The following is a 20,961-nucleotide window of genomic DNA, read 5'->3' as shown; positions in this document are numbered from 1 at the left end:
GGAGCTGAGCCTTAAGGTGAGGATCTGAGCAGGCTTGTACCACCCTGGGCACTTACCTGCCTCTTGTTTATTAATGCAGTTCCTTACAAGGCTTCTAGGTGCTCTGTAACATAAATAAAGAGTTTTAATATTTAAGTATTTTTATGGTGGAGCAGCTTGGTAGGTAACTCTACAGAAGGATGCTAGCTGTCTCCTCTTGAATGTCAACATGTGCATGTGCTGACTGAGCCGACTGGTCCTTGGCAAGCTGTGACCTGCCTCCATGGCTGGTTCGAGAAATAAGGTTCCGCCGTACTAGGATGCTGAAAAGAGTCCAGGTACCTTAACTCCTGCAAATCTGGTCTTTCGTTTTTACTATTGACATTCAAACTGACAGCTAGAGATTTACGTTGCGCAGGTTAAAAAGAAAAGTTGGATGGTATCTGTTGATGAGCTGTGCTGCGCATTAGTGGTCACCTCCTTCCCAGGACAGAGACAGCTGAGCCACCTTGCTGGTGGTCTCCATGTCAGGTAGGCACTTAAGGATGCTGCTGAATCAGGGTCCCTGTTGAGAATCCAGGAGAGACTCAGAAAGACACAGCTGGTTTATTAAAGACTGAGCAGTAACATCCTTCATCGTGCTGCGCTCTATTTGAATGTAATTGACTGGCAAGAGTTGTCAGAACAAAGTTCAGCTTCTGCGAAAATACTGACAGACTTGGTAACTGCAGTACTCGATGTCAGTGTGGGTTTATTAAACACACAGCTTTAAAATTCTATGATTGTAAATGAAGCCTTCGGTCTGTACCTAACAAAATGAACTTTGCTGTATTTTAAAAAACTTTTTCAATATCTATTGATATCATTGCTATGGGTATAAAATAGGAGAGTCCCTTCCTTTCCTAGGCAATTTGCTTTCCTAATGGTAAAGTTTTGCTATGTGGTGTATAAACAGGGCATGTGTTTTTATGATAGGAAAGACTGAAAAATCTCTTTTGTTATTTAAATATTTAAAAACGTGTAAATCTTTCTAAACATACACTCTTTCAGAGTCCTACATCTTAATGTAAATATGAACTATGTAAGTACTGGACTACATATTTATTTTGTCTGTCACAGCGGTAAGTGGAATGCCCACCCTGTCTGCCTGAAGCTCGGGGTGCAGGGACGCCTGTGTGCCCCCCAGCAGCCCCCAGTCCTGGCACGGCTCACAGCCACAGCGTCCAGGGCGCTTGCTGCCGTGTCCGGGAGGAGATCTGGTGGTGGCAACGTTTAGTGTAGTCTAGAAATGCCTTATATTCAGTAAATGGGAGAAATAAAAATGAATGGTGACACTTTTATTAAAGACAGATGTTTTAAAGTAGTAGAAATCAGATACCTAAACCTCCGGTGGCTTCCAGCTGCCAGCAATATGCTTTGATCGTTGGGTCATCAATGCACAGGGGCTTGATAACAGGAGCAGAAAACAGGATTACAGGGGAGGACCTGAAAGGACCCAGGACTAAGTCATCTTAAGAGGGAATTTCATTTGTAAGGAAACTTGAAAAGAGAAATTTGCTGTCACAATTCTTAGTTTACGACAAAAGGTAAGACGAGGAGAAAACTGCACTGATGGGAATGAAGAGAGCCTTAATGGCCCTGGTGAAGTTCGTAGACATTGTCCATTGCAAGCCAATATCCAAATAAAAAATATACGCTTAGTGTAGGATGGATCTCAGCAGCACCTCCTGCTTACAGCGCTGCAGACCTAGAATTTAATGAGAGTGGGAATTTTCCCTGTGATCACGTCGCATTTAGTTTCTGTACTCACAGTTAGGGGATGTGGAGATCTCAGATATTCTTGTAATACAAAAAAAATTTTGTGTTCTTGAAGGGTTTTCTCTTTCCCTTTTTCACCATCCTTTGTTGCCCCTGGAATATGTTTGCTTGGGTTCGGGATGAACATAAACCCTGTGCTTGCCGGAGGGATGCCACACTCACGCCCCGGTTCTTGCTGCGGCAGCTCCTGCTGCTCTGTCCAACGGCTTCTCCGGGCGCGTGGTCCGTGCTGCGACCGAGGCAGAGTGTCAGCAGATGTGCTTGGAGGGTGAGGACGTAAAGAAACGTCTTTGCAACCTCTACGCTCTTGTGGGCACAAAGTAAAAAGTTGTTAAAAATGTTCCTCCTACTGCCGCAGAACTGAGAAACTAAGTAGTTGCGTGGGTTTTCCGTTTGTTTTTAAACAAGTAGACATTGTTTCACAACCTATCTGTTCAGATGTATGTTTCTCCTTTATATATAGATTGTTTTAGTACAACCTGTTATTAATCAGCTTATCAAGTGGCATCGCTTACTTTTTGGGATGACAAGACATGAAAACATATATGCTGGAGATAGTGTTTTCTCAATAGGTGCAATTAACAGACTTCCCATTTTCTAATTGCATCTGATGGGACCTTAACGAGGCTCTGGATGTCCATCATCTGCTGCGTGGCTGCACCATCTGAGTGAACAGAGCCTGGGCTGGCATCCCCAGTCAGCCCGCTGGGCTGTTCCTGGAGCTCGGGAGGAAGTGCTGGCAACTGCTTTGCCACGTTACTGACCCCAGGTGAAGAGAGAAAGCTGGTCGGGGTTGGCTGGAGCTGAATATTTAGAGCAGGAGGGTCTCCTGCCAGAAGGGCAGGAGGATAATTTTGTCTTGTTTGGGTATAAAATACTCCTGGATCTTTGAAGATATTTCTCCCCCATCTGGTGATAAGCTTGGTTAACCTGATTTACATATCAGGAATGCCAAAGGAACAAGACAAGCACTTTTTCAAACCTTTATGGCTAGTGCCCAGTGTAACTTCCTCAAGAAGAAGTACCTTCGATGAACATGTTTTCAGCGGAAGGTGTGGTGTAGATATCAAATAAGAGTCAAAAAAGCCAACCGCTATAAAGCTCATTTTACACAATCTAGAAATTTTCTGCACATTTCATTAAAATGCTAAAATTATACTTACTATTCAAAATACTTGAGTTATGCATGAGTGAAAAGCCAAAAACTCAATTTTCCTTTGGCTGTGATGATTAAACATTTCTCATTTTGCCTAGGTTCTAAGTTGCTTTTGACAAGTTAGGTCCTTCCGCAGAGATTTATCCGATATTATTACATCCTGCAGAGCACCTTGAGAACCAATTTATGTTCCTAGCAAGGAGAAATGCTAGATGTTTTAGTCTTCTCAAGGAACAGCTTCTGTCTCTCTCTCCTCTGTAACGAGAGTCTGGTCTTTGTGAGTTGGTGCTAATTGCTTCATTTTATAACAGTTGCTTTTTGTCCTGTGAGGACTTAGAGAAGAATATGCACATGCTGCAAATCTATGTAATCTTTGTTTCAAGGCTGAAGAGTCTGCAGACACCGTATTTGTACAAATTGGGTAACTTAATTGGCAAGGATCGGTACTGTCTGGCGTACAGTTTAAGTTGCTAGCCTTTGTCCAGTCTTGTCATTGACCTCTATTCAATGAAGACAAGGAGGATACTTCCAAAGACTTCTAGGTATTAGGTATTTTCTCAGTCTGTGTAACGCACTTTGCCTGGTTCTTAGAGAGGTGAAACAGCAATAACAGCTTTCATGGTGCAGGCCTGTAACCCTCATGGCTGGTGGGAAGCATATCCCTTTACCCAAAGGGCGCTTCGAACCTCCGTGTGAGGATGAGTCCTGTGGCTCTAGGAAGATGAGGGGAGAGTCCATTTGGGAAGGAGCACAAGGAGAGTTTGGGTGATTGCCTGTGAGTTTTGTGTCTTCTGCTGCCCTGGATTGATCCCTCGCCCCAACCCTGTGGTCTGGTGGAGGGGGCAGCACGTGGTCATTGCACTCTCTGCAGCAGGCTGAAGATGCTCAGGCTGAAGATGGGGCCTCTCTTGCTTGCTGCGGTTCTGGACTGGCGTTCACGGCTTCCCAGCGGCCCCGTGTGATGTGACAGTGGCGTGTCATGGCGTGACAGGGCCGGTTGCCCAGCTGCAGGAGGAAGGCCAGGCCGGGAAGTCTCCCGCTGCCTGAAGACATTCCAGCTGCTGGGCCGTGAGATGCCCCTGGCTGAATCTGACTCACTGTTTATTTGTTCTCTTTTTGCCTTTTACAAAATACCTTTGCAACTCACTGGATTTTCAGTGATGAGATCAGAATGCCTTATCCCATGTATGTCTCGTGGAATAATGATAATAAAGATGTATGAATTGGTCCTATATTTTGAAAGAAGTCTTGAAGTTGTTTCACTGTGTACATTTCAAGTTGTATGAGCTTCTGGGCAAGGCAGAAGAGTGTGCAGATTTGCATTTCTATATCTTAGGACTAGTGTAGGTACAGCATGTTTTTCAAACCTGTTTTCAAACACAGTTGCCTGCTGTGCTGATGCTTATTTGTTGAAATGCTAGAACTGGAATGTGCAAATCTGGGGTACTGTAAGAGCATTGTACCCTCCAACCTCCTCTGCTGTCTCTTTGAGAAGTTAAAAGGCCTTTCTGCTTCCAAAATTGACTCCATAAATGTATGCGTGTTATGATTGCATATTGTGTAGCAATCTCAGGAACGTGCAGTGCCCAGGGATATTGCAGCTGACTTGTAAACAACTCGGAAAACAGTCAAGCCTAGGGTTGGAATTAGAAATGTAAATGCAATTGCCTAAATTAAAAGCTATGGATAAAACAGCTTTGTTGATGTATAAATTACTTGCAGTTAGCACAGAAAAGAGTTGATATTATGACAAAGTTAATTATATGGAAAAAATGCTACGAGTTTATATGGCTTCACTGTAGGTGCGGTATTCCGTATGTCTCAGGGTATGCCATGCAGCTCCCAGACCACCAGCTACACCTGCCTTTGAAAACTCTGAATTCAGGGTTTGGGAGAGAGAAGGTGGTGATATAGGATGTGGTCCTGCATCATAGAGGATGTGTGAAAATCTCACAGTATTTTTCAGGGGAATAGGATCTGGGTGCTGGCTGCATAGCCTATAATAAGGAGATTTCAGAAATAGCTCCTTCTAATCAGGTGAAGCAAAGACTTTCCGTAGTGATACAACCTTAAAATAGTTTGGGCAATTTGAATCCGTCCTCATAAATAAGGTTGCATTAGCTATAATGCTACAGCATTAATGAGACAAATAAGAATGAAATAGAAATTATCATCAATTTAAAAACATTATGCAGAATTTTGCTGTGCTGAATATGACAGAGCCGGAGATTTCAAGACCCGTGCAAATTGTACTACAGTAGATTTGCATAAAGCATTGGAAGAGCTTTTGTGAAAATGGAACTAGTGGGAGTTATTTAAATAACAGTATAGCAGCTATTAACAAAATAGCAAGATTCAAAATAGTAATTTACTTCACACATCTCTTCTAAAACATGTCCAGAATCAAGATAACTGTCAGCAAATAGTGCAGTATTGCAACCCACCCTCTCAAAATCCTGAAAGAAAACATCAAGAAGTTCTCATCCCTGACAAAACACACCCCCTCATTGCAGAGTATATTACTTCCACTGTGTAAAGCAGCTGTAAAATATTAAACAGGCATGATGAAGCCATATGATCTTGAGCTCTTCATCCTTACAAAAGCTTGGGCAGGAAAAAAAGAATGAATTGCATATGCTGTGACTCTCTGAGTTACATTATATATTTAGCATGATTACTGCCATCTTCCTCTCCACCATCATCATCATCATCATTGCTGTCCCCCCAATTCAGCTATGCCTCATCCTCCTGCAAACGTACACCTCCAGGCCCATCCATGGTGTGTAAAGTGCTTTGACTCCTTTGCCCGCGGACTCACTAATGCTTCTCTCCCAGGCAGTGAGAATGCCTTGTCACACTTGAACCACAAGTGGATTCTGGATTCTCCCGCTTGGAATTCATGGATGTAACCTGGCAGCAACCAATCTATATGTCTTCTGTAAATGGTCCTCCAGGGGTTTACCTGTAGCAGTGCTGTCATGCTCCCAGGAATAATCACAAGGTTTGTGTTCATTTTCGTAAGTCTTTATTCTGTGATGTGCCCTTGAATCGCCCGAGGTGGCATCGTTGTCCATAGATCTTGTTAAAAGGATGTGGGTTGCCTATTCCACACATCAAAAAAACAAATTTTTCAATCATTTAGGTGTTCTTCATCTTTTCCTCTGAAGCCTGGTGGAAGCTTCTGGTTTGGCGTTGTCTTTTCTTACAGAATGAGGGACAGTGGCAGTTCTCCTGCATGTGCTGGGACCACTTCCATAAAGATGATGGGGGAGTGGAGGGAGGGTGGTTTTGGTTTGCTTTCTGATACTCTGATGATTAACAACTGTTGTGCCTTTAATTTGCATGGTAATTTTTGGTGGTATGTGTAAAGGAACAATAAAGAATATTTTATATGCTTGCTCTACATCCTCAAATACATATGCTGGGGGCTGTAGAGCAAAATATGATGTTGAAATGCCACTATTTTTCTGCACATAGCTCTTGTGCCTGCACTGTTTTCTTCCCTGAAGCTGAGCTGAATGTTGTGTTATTGATACATACCTGCTGCTCTGAATTGCTTTTTGGGCTGCGAAGGTGTGAATTCATTCCTAATCCTCTCAGAACGCCACCAGTGTGAAGGTCAGCTTGTTCTTGTTTTCTGCCATCAAGTGAGCTCATAAGCTGCTTGCGTTATCGGAAAACTCTGCTGCACGATCGACACGTAAATTAACAGTCTGAAGGGCTTTCCTGTGGGTTTTTCTTCTTTTGTTGGCTGACAAACATTGATTTTAGTGGTGCTCTATTTTCTAGCTGCTTTGTGGTGGTTGGTTTTGTTTCTTTCTGCAATTCATAATGACCAGCTGAGGTTTGAATTGCAAGTATGTTGTGCTCGGCTGTGTGTAGCACTTAGGTAGTAGTGGTTACTTAGGGATAATACAGGAGACGGAGCATGCACGGAGTGGCTCTTTCCCTTGTGAAACCCTTCCACCTTCCAGCAGTCCTTGGCTGAAGGAGTTTCTGAGCTCAAGTTCCCGCCTACATCACAGCCCCTGGTGGGTGTTTGCTTCCTGACTCCTGTCATCCGTTTTTGTACCGAGGAATGCTCCTAGCCTGCACAGTTACTTCTGTCGTGCAATTGTATACTGTTCAAAGAACTACTTCTTTATGTTTATTTCACACTTGCTGCTTGCCTTCATTTGGTGCTTCGTAAGTCACCTATGGTGAAAAACCGTTTGCCCCTCCGTGTTCCCATGGCTGGTGGCTGTAGAGGAACCCACGCTGGTCCCCCCCCAGCAGCTCCTTCCCGCAGCCTTTGTCCTGTCGCCCTGTGAGGAACCGACTCATCGTCATCAGGAGTGCTTTGTGTCTGTATCAGTCCAATCCTGCTGTCTTCTTTTTGGGAGGAGATGGCCAGAGCTGCAGGTGGTGTTCAAGAGCATTAAACAGAAGATTTTCCAGCAGCCCTCCATGGCATTGCCTCACGCTGACAGCGTGCAGAAGGCACCTCAGGCAGTAAATGGAGCCTGACTGCAGACCACCAGCCCTTTACCTGAGCCCTCTGAATTGCCATAGCAGCCAAAAATTGCCAGCCAGCTTCAAATGCAGATTTCTGTGGATGCTGGCTGGGACGGTGTGTCCACAGGGGAATAGAGGAACTGCTTTTGGGGCTAGTCTGTGCAGACACCGGGCGGTCTGGCCTCCTCCTGTGTTTAAGCTGTCAGACCCTTGCAGCGCTGTGTTGAAAGCAGAAGAAGCAGTTTACTTTTTTCCAGAATCAGATAAATCCTGGCTGTCAGCATCGGTTTGAATCACATTTCTTGCTACAAAGAAATTAAATTCATAACCAGCTCTTCTGGGCATTCAAAAATTCTAAATGTGTCTCTGAAGAATAAGCATCACTCTTCAAATGAATGATTTTGCTTCTCCTATTGACTGTGTAGTAAAATCTCTGCGGTAGTCACAAGGGGCGCGGGGAGGTTGTTTTGTATTCAGTAGATAAGAATGAGCTAGGCTTTCCCTCAAATCTTTGTTGCAGTAAGGGATTTTGACTTAGAAATTCACAGAGATTGAATTGTGTAGATTTTCAGCCCATGGGATGCTTTGTATGCTTGTTTGTTTCCACCACAAATAGTTTAAATGCTTTTTTTTTCTTTTCTTTTGGGCTGGACTGCCAGCCATGTTTGTTTTAGGTGCTTTCAATATCTGTTTAGAGAATAATGTTGTATTTTTTTTCCATGCTGCTTTACAAAAATTCAGTTTGCAATTATAACATGAAAAAGTACGTAGATTGTATGAGGAACTACGCAGGTTTGTGATAGTGAGTTCCAGGGATAAAATCCCAATGCTCTTAAAATCTATAGCGGAATTCCCAGTGAATTCACTGGCCCCAGGATTTCAGGACTTCCCATATGTATGGACTGCCCAGAGCACTTGGTGGTTGATGCCCAAACACCCAACCACCCGACCACATTTTCCTTTTGAGGGAAATGGTAAGAATCTGTTCAAAGTGACCCGTTCCTGGGAGGTGCTGCTGGGGAGCACAGGGTGCCAGCTGGTCAGGAGGAGGTAGAAGCTGGAGCCATCTGTTAGGCTATTTCGAAGATGCAGTAGAAAATTTTGCAGTTGTATGCAGAGAAGGGATAGAGAAATAAAGCACAAGTTCCAGAGCTGATCGATGTATTTACCTACAGGTATGTCGTATCACACAGTTTGGAAACGCACGTTCCTCCTGGATTAGCTAAATGAGCAGGTCCTCTGCAATCGGTGACTGGCAGGATGCTGAGAGGCAGATCTGGGCTTTGTGCCTCTGCCTGGGAGGTTAGAGGCACGGAGGAGTGACTGCGTAACAGGTCTCAGGTGTCTGGAGTTACTGGGGTGTGTGACATCTGTTCTAACGATAAACAGCGAGATACAAATGGAGCAAATGGGGTTTTAGTGGGTTATTAGCAATAGTGCAATTGAATTACACAAATAGGTGTGTGAAATGTGTGTTTGAACAGCGCTATCTAAAATGAAGGTGCTGCGCAGCCACGTTCCAAGCAAACACAGCATACCCAGATCCAGTCAGCAGCTGAACAACCCCTCCTCTGGCCCTGCCTGAACTTCAACCCAGGATGGATTGCCTCAACTAATTGTCAATATTTGGGCCTTCATAGTCGTTCCTTGTTGGCCTCTCCTCTGAACTTAGCGCTTTTGCTGTGAAGGTGCCTGTCTTAACACCCAAGTGAGAGCACGACCGTATTTCACAGAAGCCGCCAGTAGCCAGAAGACAGCAGCAGGGACCAGCTTGGGGTTTCACACCTCTCAAAGGCTGCAGATTTTCCTTTTATTTTTTCGTTGCATAGTTTTCCCTTCCCTGGAACTCCTATAATTTAAGGATAGATGCAGAAAAGTAAGTTTTTGCCCTTTCTGCTTCAGGTCTCAGTCAAGTTAGGACTTTGTCCTTGCTGTCAGATACGTGTTTCCAAGCCTGGCTAGTGCAGTGCTGACTCAGAGATCCTTGCTGGCGTGCTGTCTGCCGGCCGTCTGCAGCAGCGTCATTTTGGGTCACACCAGGCAGTGCTGAAAGACCTGTGTTGCCTGTTGTTGAAAAGTTAGTTGGAGGCTGCTACAGAACCCATAGGGTAACAGAGAAAAAAGATTTGCCACAGCATTTCTTACATCTTTTATTTATTTTTCTACGAGCAGCCTGCCTGAAACAAAGCAAGAACCAGGAATGTGTTCCCGAGGCATTTCACATTCAGATTCCTTTCTGTCAAAGAATAAATCTTGTTTCAGCCCGATTGCGGAGCTTTAATAAAAAAAAAACAACACAGCCAAATGCAACACAAAGCCAGTAATAAAGCAGGGTGCTGGAAAAGAGCCAGGCTTACAATGGACTCATTCCCTTGGCTTCAAAACATGCACAGAACTCAGGCTTTCTCTGCAAGACATGGTGGTCCAGTGAGGACGCGGTTCAGAGGCTGCAGTGTTTTTTCAAACTGTTTGCCAGCCGTAACTGTATCAATTCACGGTTGGGTGGGCTGAAGGAAGATGCATTTGAGTAAATTGCTTGTTTTTGTCAAGTCATTCCTGTATTATGTTGTGTCCTTACTTGAACCTGTGTCCTACTCAGCTGACCCTGTTATCACAGAATTAATTCAGACCCTGTATCTTTCTGACTTTCCTGGCAGCAAAAGCACTCTCACTTTGGTCTCTCGAGAACGGTTTGACAATGTTATGTGCGCTTGCTTGTCTTTCATGCTCCCGTTCTTTAATTTTAGTACTCAAGTACCTGTGACTCTGGAAGTCTTACATTTAAATTATTCCGGATTTCAAGAGTAGATAACTTTCTGGACATTAATTTGCTACAGGCATTTCAACGGAGTCTTTTATTAATCGTAAGTCACCTGAAAAAGGCCATGTGACATTTTCACTGCTCAGATGACAGGTATTATCCCTTTATTCCTGTGTGATTCTAGAATAATCATAGAATCATAGAAAGTTTTGGGTCGGAAAGGACCCCTAGAGGTCATCTAGTCCAACCCCCCCCCAGCGAGCAGGGACACCGCTAACTAGATCAGGTTGCTCAGAGCCCTGTCCAACCTGGTCTTGAATGTTTCCAGGGATGGGGCCTCCACTACCTCTCTGGGCAACCCGTTCCAGTGTTTCACCACCCTCATTGTAAAGAATTTCTTCCTTATATCCAGCCTAAACCTACCCTGTTTTAGTTTAAAACCATTACCCCTCATCCTGTCACTGCTGTCTCTACTAAAAAGATTGTCCCCATCTTTCCTATAGGCTCGCTTTAAGTACTGAAAGGCTGCAATCAGGTCTCCGCGCAGCCTTCTCTTCTCCAGGCTGAACAAGCCCAACTCTCTCAGCCTGTCCTCATAGGAGAGGTGCTCCAGCCCTCGGATCATTTTTGTAGCCCTCCTTTGGACCTGCTCCAACAGTTCCATGTCAATCTGGTATTCCCCACAGTGCAGCAAGCTCTTTTATTACACACTGTAATTCACAGCTTTATTAATTAGATTGTCCTTCAGACAGCCTTGGTGGTGAAGAATGTGTTCATAACGTAGTTGAGCACATACTCATAATGGTATTTTTCAGTTTGTATCAACTCATCTGCTGTCTGTCTTCCTCTGGGGCATAGCATAGAAATGCATAATGCAGAACATATGTGCAGTTATCGGTATTTAGGCCTCACTTACCTTGGTCTGAGATTATGAAGGTACTGAACACTTTCTAGCTTCTTTGCCCACGATAATTTTGCACAACAGAGAAGCAAGACACTGTAATCACAGTGGAAGCTTTGGTCTGAGGTAGAGCATTACTTCTTGAAAACTAGTGATTTTCTTCCCAAAAGTCATCCTTTAAATCTTCAAAGATTTCAAGTGGTAAGGAATTAGATTTTTTGTATCAGCTGAAATATGGCATATTCAACAGCGTAGCAGAATTTAACATCATAATGGAACACCATCTCACTGTTAATGAGTCAATGAAATTTTCCAGCCTTCATTTTAGGTAAGTACATTTGACCAGCTGTAGGCTTAAAGCTAGAACTGCTCCAAACAAGGTCTCAGTTTCTGGACCATCATTTCAAACAACAGAGCTTTCTTTTCTTCTCCCATAATGTTTATTCAGAGAGGATAACCTGCCCAGTCTTTTCTTGATTTTTATATGTATCAGTGCTGACAGAAGTATTCAGTTAGTTCACCCCAAGCTGTTCAGGATGGTGTCCCCACTGACTCCATACAAGGGTCCATCGATAAAGATCCTCAAAGTAAAGACAGTTTTATCACAGTGACAAGTTGATCTTCCCATATCTGTAGGGCTCTTTGAACAGCAGGAGATAATGTAAGCAGCTGGTGTATATGGAGCAGTAGTTGTTCATTGTTTCTCATAATGCCACTCTTACAAGTCATTAAAACAAGCTACTGTGGCTACTGTACACTAAAGTGAACACAGTGTATAGTTAAACTGGAACCCGTCAAGGCAGAATGCTGCCTATATCAGAAGTTTAGGTGAATTCAGGAGTAATTAAGGACAAACCAAAAAAAATAACTACAAGCACTAAAAAAGGGGCATCCTCTTACTCAGGAAACACGTAAAGCAGAGTTTGTTGGAGGCTAGAAGGATCCCTGGGGGAGGTAGCACTGTGCACCTGCCTGTACTCTTTCTGTTGAAAGAGTTGTTAGAGACAAGACATTAATCTAGATTAACATCTGCTTTGACCCAGTGGAGCCTTTCTTACATGTAGGAGGGATAAAGGTCCCTGTCATCCTGAACTGTTTGTGCAGAGGCGCTGGAGCCGAGGAGCGTTGCTTCCAAATGCAAGACACCCTGCGCCAGTCTAGGGAAGAGGTTATAGTGGAAGTAGTCTGTCTCATTGGACCACATAGAGAAGTTAATTTCTAACTGCTAGTCTTTTCCCTGGACTAGCAATACCCCATATGAGTAATTTTGCCTTGATAGTGTCACTCATGAAATTCTACATACACTTTGATACTTTAACATATCTTCCAGAGCTTGATCATGACCTGAAGATAACTCATTAGTCTACTAGTAACAGTAATTATTATTATGATATCAGTTAATCTCTTCAACTAGCAGATTCTGTTCTCAGTGCACGTATCCATGCTGTTTAATTGCAAGCAATACATGGAGAAAGTATTTTAAAAATAAGGAAGCACAGAGCTGAGGGGGAGGCTGCTTAGCATTAAACTGTTACCCTAATAAAATTATCCTTTGGCATTGCAGAACTTTATCATTTTACTTCACTTGCTTCAAAATTTCAGAATTATTATGATCCCTTCATCTCAAATCAATATCTCACTGCAATGCCATAAACCTCTTTTATTTCCAGGATCAAATCTTGTAGTCAACTATATACATTTACAGAGATTTAATTAAAGTGTTGACAAAATCCCGTGTGCGTGTAGTGAGCTTCATCATAACAGCGCATTTGTCTTTTCAATAACTGTGGTAGCATAATAACCTCTATTTTATGTTGCTAGAGTGGAGGAGATGCCAGAACTACAGTGATTCAGTGATGGGAGTGTACTCACCACCACTCTGAAGTAGGATTTGAGAGTTTTTCTAAGTGTCTCTCCGGCGGAACTCTGATAAAATGACTAGATTTGAAGAGAAGTGGAGACCAATAATGTCATTTACCTTGCCTTTAGCAAGGCTTTTGACACTGTCTCTCACAATATACTTGCACCCAAGTTATGATGTTATGTCTGGATGTGTGGACAACAAGATGGGTTAAAAAATGGTTGGCTGGTCAGGCTCAGAGGGTAGTGGTTAGTAAGTCGTATGCTACCTGGATGCCTGTAACAATTTGAGTAACGCTGATTTCTTCTGCAGGACAGAGAATTTATTTTCCTCTGTCCACTGCTGTTGCAGTGCACAAAGTAGTACCTGGGGTTAGTGGGATTCTTGAGTTTCTGTGAGAGAGAACACGTTGAAACTATTGCAGAGTGAGAAATGCAGTTGTAGAGCTACGTCTGAATTCAGAAGATTGTAAGTCAGTCCTTTTCTCTTGGGGATTTCAGCAACTTTGTGCAAATGATTTAATTTCTTTTCACTCCCATGAGAGGAAACTAAAGCCAGGCAACTTAAAGGTAAGGTAATTGTTGGCAGCTCAGCTTCTGTGAAATAGATTAGGGACTGATCCGAGGGTAGTTTGCCATTTGTAGTGACGTGCGAGGTGGAAGTGCTGGAGCTGATTTAGCAGGAGCTGAAACGGGAAATCAGTACAAGGCCTAATTTATCACCGCTGTTCTGTGTTCTGCTGCAACATGCACAAATTGTTGTACAATGAATGTATTGCTGTTGTTCTATACATAATCTAGGTTTAGAAGGATGATGATTAGTAATATCTTACTGCCTTAAATTGCCTTTAGATTAAAGAAAAAGTCCCAGTCGGTGGATATTAGTGGGCCAGGATGCAACCCAGTGGCAGCTGAAGCTCAAACACCTCAGCCCAGTAAATCTTTGCTTGCCACTAAGACAGCTACTTCTGAGGAGGAACAGAACAACACAGCAAACACCCAAAGACGCAATCCACGGAGGAGTGAGTTGAAGAGATATTACACCATTGGTGAGTTTTCTTTCACAGAAAAAAATCAAATATACCTATTAAAAAGGCAAGGTTTTCCTTTTTATTTGTCGTTTATTATTTCTTTTGGTTAACTGTAGTTGGCTACTGAGATTAAAAATGTCCACAGTGAGCATTAAGATGTCGTGTCTTAATGCTGATGTCAAACTACCCTGAAGAATGAACCTGCTTTATTTATCTTGCACTTTTTACAAGAATTCTTTCTTCTGCCTTTTTTTTCTTCTGAAGAGCAAGTATTGAAGAAAGCATAAAAGCAATTTTGGGGGGAAGGAGTTAGGAAGAATATAACTGCCTTTGACAATGGATTGTGTCAGAGTTTTGCAGAGATTGTTTAGGAGGCTCCTGTTACAAAGGATTTCCAGTTTGAGTGTGAAGGATTAATTAGGGGACTTCCTGGGTATCTTTCTCTGAATGTTTTGTTTTTCTTAATATTCTTCTGGGATTTCAGTGTCTACATGATTCTTGTAAGACCATCTTGGGCATCCTAGAAGATGCTTCATAACTTGCATTCACATAAATAATTTCAGGACTGGACCTGATTCCTTTGGCAACATTTTGCTTCTCGGCTGGTTAAAACTGAGTGGAGAGTGGCCTTGTAGTGACTGTGCCGGGTTCATTAGCGCTTGTGAGAGGCAGATGTGCTAATGAGAGAGGTACAAACAAGAGGGCTGGATGCTAATGCTGTGCTTTGAAGAAACAAAATGTCAGTAGATGTAAGAAAAAGTTCTGTATTTTAATTGTGGGTTTGTGTGCTGTTGAATTATTGCATTATAATGTGATTGTTTCTTCTGTTCCAAGGTAACTATTCATGTGCCTTGTCTAAAAGGTAAAGAAAAATGTGTTGCCTTAAACATCTTTCATTGTGTTACATGTCTGAACCCTTGAAACTGGTTGTCATCATAAGTTACTTTGTTTTTAAGGAAGGAAACTGCCTTAGCAATCTACACCTTTTAATAATGAAGGCTGTATTTTAAGTGGTGATTGATTGTATATGTTTACATTTTTTCATGCCTGACATTCAGATGGGGCTGCACAACTGCCTTCTGAAAACTCATTGAAGTTTCAATTATCACTCTATCCTGTGTACCCCAAGATAAATAAAAATGAGGCAAACTGAAGGCATTGATGGGGTTCATTACCATCTTGGACAACAGGTCTAAAATTTGACTTTAAAAAACTCATATTGCATAATCCTTCTTTAAAGAAGATTCTGTTGTATCATGTGTGAGAATAGCACCCTAAAATAGATACTTTATATGTAAGTATAGAACATGTTTTCTGACAAAGTGCAGTTAAATCTGTGCGCTTGAGTGGCTTTTTACTTTAAAATGTATTCTCTAGGAAATATTGCTCCATGGCTTTTTTTTCCTCCTTCCTCCAAATAATCTTAAAGGGACATCAAACATAGGCCAAGATTGCTTCATACCTAAAGCAGGGAATGGAATGGGGGAGTTTTGCATAAGAGTAATAATGGAAGTAGAAATCCACCACACCATCAAAATGAGTTCTTAATCTAACTCAGGATTAAAAAACATTATTGGTAAATTGGCTGTAGTTGAATGTTCTTCATGATCACCCAAAACACAGTCTATGATGGAAGCACAGACTTAGGTGTGCGTTTAACTACTTGGTAAATTTGACTCACCTGCATTTGCTTTTGGGAACCTTTACAAAGTGCTTATAATGTGAACTCCATCAGTGTTAGTGACCTAGATGTGCTTCTAGTGATCCCAAGGTCTGAGCAATAGTTGCTCAGGATCTAACGTCAGTGCTGGAATAACAGAATGCTGTTCGTACATTTGATGAATTTGTTTGAATATTGTGCAGCGCTTGATTTGACAGACTTGTTGACTGGAAAAGACCTCTGAAGGTTATGTAGTCCAGTGTCCTGTTTGAAGTGGGACTTCAGCCAACAATAGATCAGAACAGCCAAAGCTTTGTCTTGCTGAGTCTTGACAGTCTCCAGGGGTGGATACTCCACAGCCTCTCTGCATATCATGCTGGAACATGGACAGCATGTTCATAGCCAACAGCATTCGTGGGCAACTTGCCCATAACCAGATGCTAACGTTTGTGAACAACAGTTGTAGACCCTGGAGAAGTATGAGGGGAACAGACCAGAGTAAGTGGCCAAGCTTACATGTTTTTCTTAAATATCATCTTCCGTTATCCTTGTACAGCGTAGTGGGTGAGGTGGCCCGGCTGGACTGTCCCAGTATGGAAGATGTATTGGTTTTGTGTTCTTATACATACGGCCTTGTCTGTGTGACTTGCCTAAATCACAAGGGAGAAGTTGCTAGAGCCAGTATCAGTGCATATGACACAATGTTTGAATTTTGCTGACAGACAAATTGAAGAAAGAAGAGTTTCTCTGTATCTTCACAAGCATTTAATGCCACAGGTTCCTGAATATTGTGAAAATTAAAGGTTTAATCTTGGACAGCACAGTACTGATACCAGGTGGACATGTTTACTGTACTGGCTGAATTGTTCTGATACTGAGTCTATGGCTTTGATAACCTGAGAGAAACAATAATTCTCTTAGAGCTCTCATCAACTTCAGCATACTGACCTATATCACCCCCTTGATTTAAAAGTTGTTTTCTATGACTTGTCTCAAAAATTATTTCTAATAGTCGAAGTCTAATCAAATAGTTTGTTACATTCTGAGGATGAATCTACTGACACACCTGCAATGGGCTGGGACTCTAAATAAAGAAAAAGATCGGATTCTAGTGATGTTTTGTGTGCAGTTGGCTGTTAAATAGCTTAAATGGGCACATTAAGCCTGTTGCTGACCTAACACAATTACATAGGGCTTTACCTTGTTTTGCCCTTGTTTGCATGTTGTTCTCTGCTAAAAGCAATCTGTGTCCAAGATCGAGCAACGTGAACTAATTACTGCTGTGATAAATGGATTAAGAAAATGTGTTAGAAAACTAATGCTCTCCGCTGGCTTTGCTTCTTTCATTTTAAAATTAGTATTCTGTTGCATTAACCTCAGACCAAATTGGCAAATGACAGTGTTTATGGTAGTGACTAATGGAGCTTGAGCAAACAAACACCAGTTGTGGTTTGTGTTACTCTCATTTTCCTTAAGAACTGATTTTCAGTAATTATCATGATCTTCAAAGTACTTTATAGATATGAAAACTGAGTTCAAATCTGGATATATAAAAGTATGACATTTATGTTTAGACAGGTACACATATGCAGTTTATATGTTTTAAAATGTAAATGTCAGCATCACATTGCCTATTAAAACTTAACTTTAAGGCCTAGTTGGATTTGTTAATGGCTGCCCATTGTATTGAATAGCCATGCAGCTTACAATTGTGCATAAAGAAATGTGCAACCAGCTTTACTTTATCAACTCATGGCAAGAGTAAAATTAAAATGGTTTAAAAAATATGATTTTTTGATTTGGCTATGCAGAAAGCACTTCACAGATCTTTATACCAATCTCATTCTGCTTTGCAGACCCAAAACCACGTAGGCATTTACCTTGCACACGCACGCTTTGCAGAAGAAATTGTAGCAGCTTGTGTATGCTTGCAGCTACTGTGGACAGATACAGGCAATTGTCCAACAGACTGTGTTCCTAAATACTCTGTAGCATCAGAATTTTTTAATTTTTTGTGTCACCTGATGTGTACACAGATTTTCCTCAGACCTTTCGAAATCGAATGTGTAATGAGTAAGGAATATCCTGGTAGTTCCAAAAGATTTTAAACTTTCATCAGTGCTGCTCCTGCTTTAGAGAGCTGTCCACAAGACAGCTGTTTTGCATTTTGTCTTTCCCACCAACTGCATCTCAGGTGCTTCCCAAACTTAATAAGTGCAGTTGCACTTTTTAAAACTGGAGAAAAAAGTAGGTAAGAAAGAGGAGTTTAGAGGAATAGGCAATGGGGAACAAGCTGTGTGCTCGGATGAAATGAAACAGAAAATGGAGAGTCGATGAGGGGGAGAAATAACTCTTCCAGATGGCAGGCTCAGCAGGCAGGAAGGCTCCTGCACCTCCAGTGCTGAACTGGTGTGAAGAAATTGAGTGGGAACTCCTAGATTAATAAGGCGAGTGTAGTAAAAACAGTCTGCATGGTGGGTTGGATGAAGTTTTTTGGAGAACTCTAGAAACAGCACCCAAGACACTTAAAAATAAAAACCTAAAATTAGACGTTATAGATGCTTCAGGCACTTAAAAATTCAGGCCACTTGAAGTACTTATTGTTGAGCAACTCCCTCGAAAGAGAAAAAGAAGGTATCTGGGTCTTCAGCACTCTAAAAAGTGGGCTGGAATGTTATACAATGGAGAATTACATGGGTAGCCTGAATTCGAAGCAGTAAGGCTTTATCAGCTTAACGCTGCATCCAGGCTACGACTGGCTCTTCTCAGCTGGCTTGCAGGTAGCCCAGGTGCAGCATCACAGCTGTGTTGCTTGTGGGACCCAACTAATGGGTTGTAGGGCCATACTTCATGGTGTGGTGCCTCAGGATATATGTGTAGCAATTTATTAAGGTGACTAAAGTAGCTAATGTGATTGCCTGCTCTTGAGATGTATGCTCTGGTTCTCATTAAGCCATGACAGCCTGGTGTATAGTGCTTAGATACCTCTAAGGGGATATACCCAGTAGACTATCTACTTCGTAACCCTGATTTTGTGGATGTAAAAGGCCTTCATTTGTTCTATTTGCCATTAAAATAAAACTGCAGCACTGGTACAGAGTAACTACATTATTTAAAAATAAGGTGGTTGCATGAAAATATTTTCTTTAGTCTAGAAAGCAGGCACAAAAAATCATGAAGCAAGACAGTAGTTCATACTAGAAAATGTTGTTAGAGTACAGTGTTGGTGGGGAGAGGAGGAATGCAGCAATTCTTATTGTATCTTCTAATGTCTTATAAAAGCCTCAATGCAAATGTTGCTGTACAGGTTTCTGCTAGTACAGCTTTATTTCATTTAGAAGACAACTCTCAACTATCTCAGGAGGCATCTTTTGTTGGTATGGTTTCTATCTTCAATAGAAGGTATTCCTGCTACAGCTACACACACTTAGTTTAGACAGAATCCATGGGTATGGGTATGTGTACAGAACATACAGCATGAGGACACTTGGCACTTGGGAAACAGTAATTGCCAAAGTTCCCTTCACTCCAGTGGTTCATTTTCTGAAAATGTATTTCATGTTCCCTTGTGAAAAAGAAAAAAAAAAAAAAAAAAAGGAGCAAACCCTTTTCTTCTCCAGTCTCTCTCGCAAATGAGATCAGCAGAGAAAATATTTTCTGCTAGCTTGCCCTGGCCGTATTAGTACTCTACACTTGTATATTTCTTCACTATCGACATGTTACCTATTCAGAGTCGTGGAATTAACTGATATAAAATCAGTGTGGAAGAAAAATGAAGCTTTTGGGAGAAGCAACTCTGAATAAATATGTATTAATTAACTGAGTTTCTAAAACAAGTGTCTACTAGTTAATGGCAAAGTGATAAATAGGAAAAGACAGACTTTCTTGTTGACTCCTAGTCTTGTTTGTAAGAGGGAAAGTTTCAGTGGGTAGTCACTTTAAATTTAGTTCGGATTAGTTCACTGCTACTACTTTAGTACTTCAAAATGTATTATTGTGAAAAAAGATGGATCTTCCGAAGAATTTAATGGCATATAAATGCAAGTAATGACTGGTCACAGGATTTCTTATTAATGCACAAACAATTGTACTAGAGAAGATTTTATGGGGAAACCTAAAACAAATAATTTTTTTCATGTGGTTAAAAAGTCATAGTCTGTTCCTCCTGTTGTGAAAGAAAGAACTAACTGAAAACTGATTAGCTACTATTTAGCGGCTGTACCTGTATCTAACCCTTGTGCTACATACTTTCAGCTGAGTCCATTTAAGTCATGACTTTCCAATTATTTGGAAACATAAACAAACATCATATTATTTACATGTGCAGTTCACTTTCTTTCTGTTTGCGTACATTCCAGGCTGCTTCCATAAAATTATCACTTGCTTTAAAATATGTCAGAGCTACCAGATTAAGTGTGAATTCATCCACGCTTGTTACTAAATTTATATGGTGTCACACTATCTGCTAATATAAAATTATTATGTGGGACTAACATCAGTTCGAGTGGTGATTTCTTATGTCGGAGATCTCTTATTCTGGTGGAGCTTTGTCACTCGTGGACCTGCTTAGCCATTTTGGAGAGCCAGTGTGAGAGCACCAGGGACCATCGGTCAGGCATCACTGTGAATCTGCTACCGTGTACTTGAAACTGGCAAAGGAGAACATTGTTGCACCTGAAAGTATATGCTTACTTACAACCGAGCTGAGAATCCTGCGGGTTTTGTCTCATGGAACTACTGGCTATTGTAGTCACTGATTAAAAACAAAGTTATGGGGGTTCCTCGTCTTCTCCTCAAAAATAAGCATCAACCTTATTTGAAACGTAGACCTGTTGGCATTGTGGCTGTTTCTTTTTTGGTGCTTAAATCCCTTTCTGCTATGAGATATTTTATTTGAGGTGCTCTAGAAATACCTTATTCCTTTTGGGGGACATGATCTGACAATAATTGAAGTATTTACTGTTGAGAGGTTTTCCTGCAAACAATAGTCCACTTTCTTTCCAAGCCTGTCTTTGAAAGGTTCTTCTTATTTGGCAATTGAATATAATTGCTTCTTCTCTTCTGCAGAATTGAATGTCGTTCCTTTCTGTAGCAGCTCCTGAATATCCAATTTTTCTCCTCTTTGCACAATTACCTTTCCTGTTTGTTGCTAATACTAGCAAAGCATGAAACATAGGTAGGTATGTCAGAAGTTGTCGGATAACCGATGGAGTTTGGTGCAGTAAATGCTGTAATTTTGGGCTGTGCCCTCTCCCTTTTGGGGAAGGACAGATGGGAGATGAAGCTGCCAGCTCTCTCTCT

The 20,961-nt window shown here is 41.7% G+C and overlaps 1 protein-coding gene across 2 annotated transcripts in view; it reads left to right on the top strand.

Moving 5' to 3' along the window:
- Positions 1 to 20,961, top strand: part of OXR1 (oxidation resistance 1) — a 320,312-nt gene that overhangs the window by 155,133 nt on the left and 144,218 nt on the right. For both annotated transcript variants that reach the window (XM_075415688.1, XM_075415689.1), the window contains exon 5: positions 13,822 to 14,018. In XM_075415688.1, coding sequence (XP_075271803.1) covers positions 13,822 to 14,018 — 197 coding nt within the window. The remainder of the gene's footprint in view (positions 1 to 13,821; positions 14,019 to 20,961) is intronic.

The sequence above is a fragment of the Opisthocomus hoazin genome, chromosome 3 (assembly GCF_030867145.1).
Source record: "Opisthocomus hoazin isolate bOpiHoa1 chromosome 3, bOpiHoa1.hap1, whole genome shotgun sequence".
Lineage (NCBI taxonomy): Eukaryota > Metazoa > Chordata > Aves > Opisthocomiformes > Opisthocomidae > Opisthocomus > Opisthocomus hoazin.
This window is presented reverse-complemented; position numbering and strand designations above follow the sequence as displayed.